The sequence below is a fragment of the Phaethon lepturus genome, unplaced genomic scaffold (assembly GCF_000687285.1).
Source record: "Phaethon lepturus isolate BGI_N335 unplaced genomic scaffold, ASM68728v1 scaffold18287, whole genome shotgun sequence".
Classification (NCBI taxonomy): Eukaryota; Metazoa; Chordata; class Aves; order Phaethontiformes; family Phaethontidae; genus Phaethon; species Phaethon lepturus.
The window spans coordinates 3030-3426 of record NW_010554232.1 but is presented as its reverse complement, the minus strand read 5'-3'; the positions used below and the strand labels follow the sequence as shown (position 1 = coordinate 3426).

At 68.3% G+C, this 397-nt stretch overlaps 1 protein-coding gene across 1 annotated transcript in view; it reads left to right on the top strand.

The window, feature by feature from the left end:
- Positions 1-63: 63 nt before the first annotated feature.
- LOC104624428 (T-cell activation Rho GTPase-activating protein-like) overlaps positions 64-397 on the top strand; it is a gene marked incomplete at both ends in the record, with an annotated part of 3345 nt that continues 3011 nt past the window's right edge. The window contains one exon of the mRNA XM_010291792.1: positions 64-209. Within this exon, the coding sequence (XP_010290094.1) occupies positions 64-209 (146 nt within the window). The remainder of the gene's footprint in view (positions 210-397) is intronic.

Genomic DNA, 397 nt, shown 5'->3' with positions numbered 1-397 from the left:
GCCACCGCCAGCTCCCTGCCTGCCTCTCCTCCCTGCAGCCGTGGCACCAGCCTGCGCCCACAGCTCCGCCTGGGCCTGGACCAGCTGTGGGTGGTGAGCAGCGGGAAGGAGGCATCGGGGGAGGAAGAAGAGGCGGAGGCAGGCAGCGAGGAGGACAGCACCTGCCTCCTCTTCATCTGGCCCACCGGCTCCTGCATGGCCAATTTCGGGTGAGTCTATGGCCGGGCAGGAGAGGTGTCCAGCCGTGCCCACGCCATGGGCTGAATGGCCTCTGCCCTCCGTGCAGAGGCTGGGCAGGGAGCAGGCAGCACGCCGGCAGGGAGGGATGGGGGCATTTTGGCTTCCTGCTTGCCCCGGGCCCCTTTTGTTCGCCAGAAGGGCAGGGCAAAAGCAGACG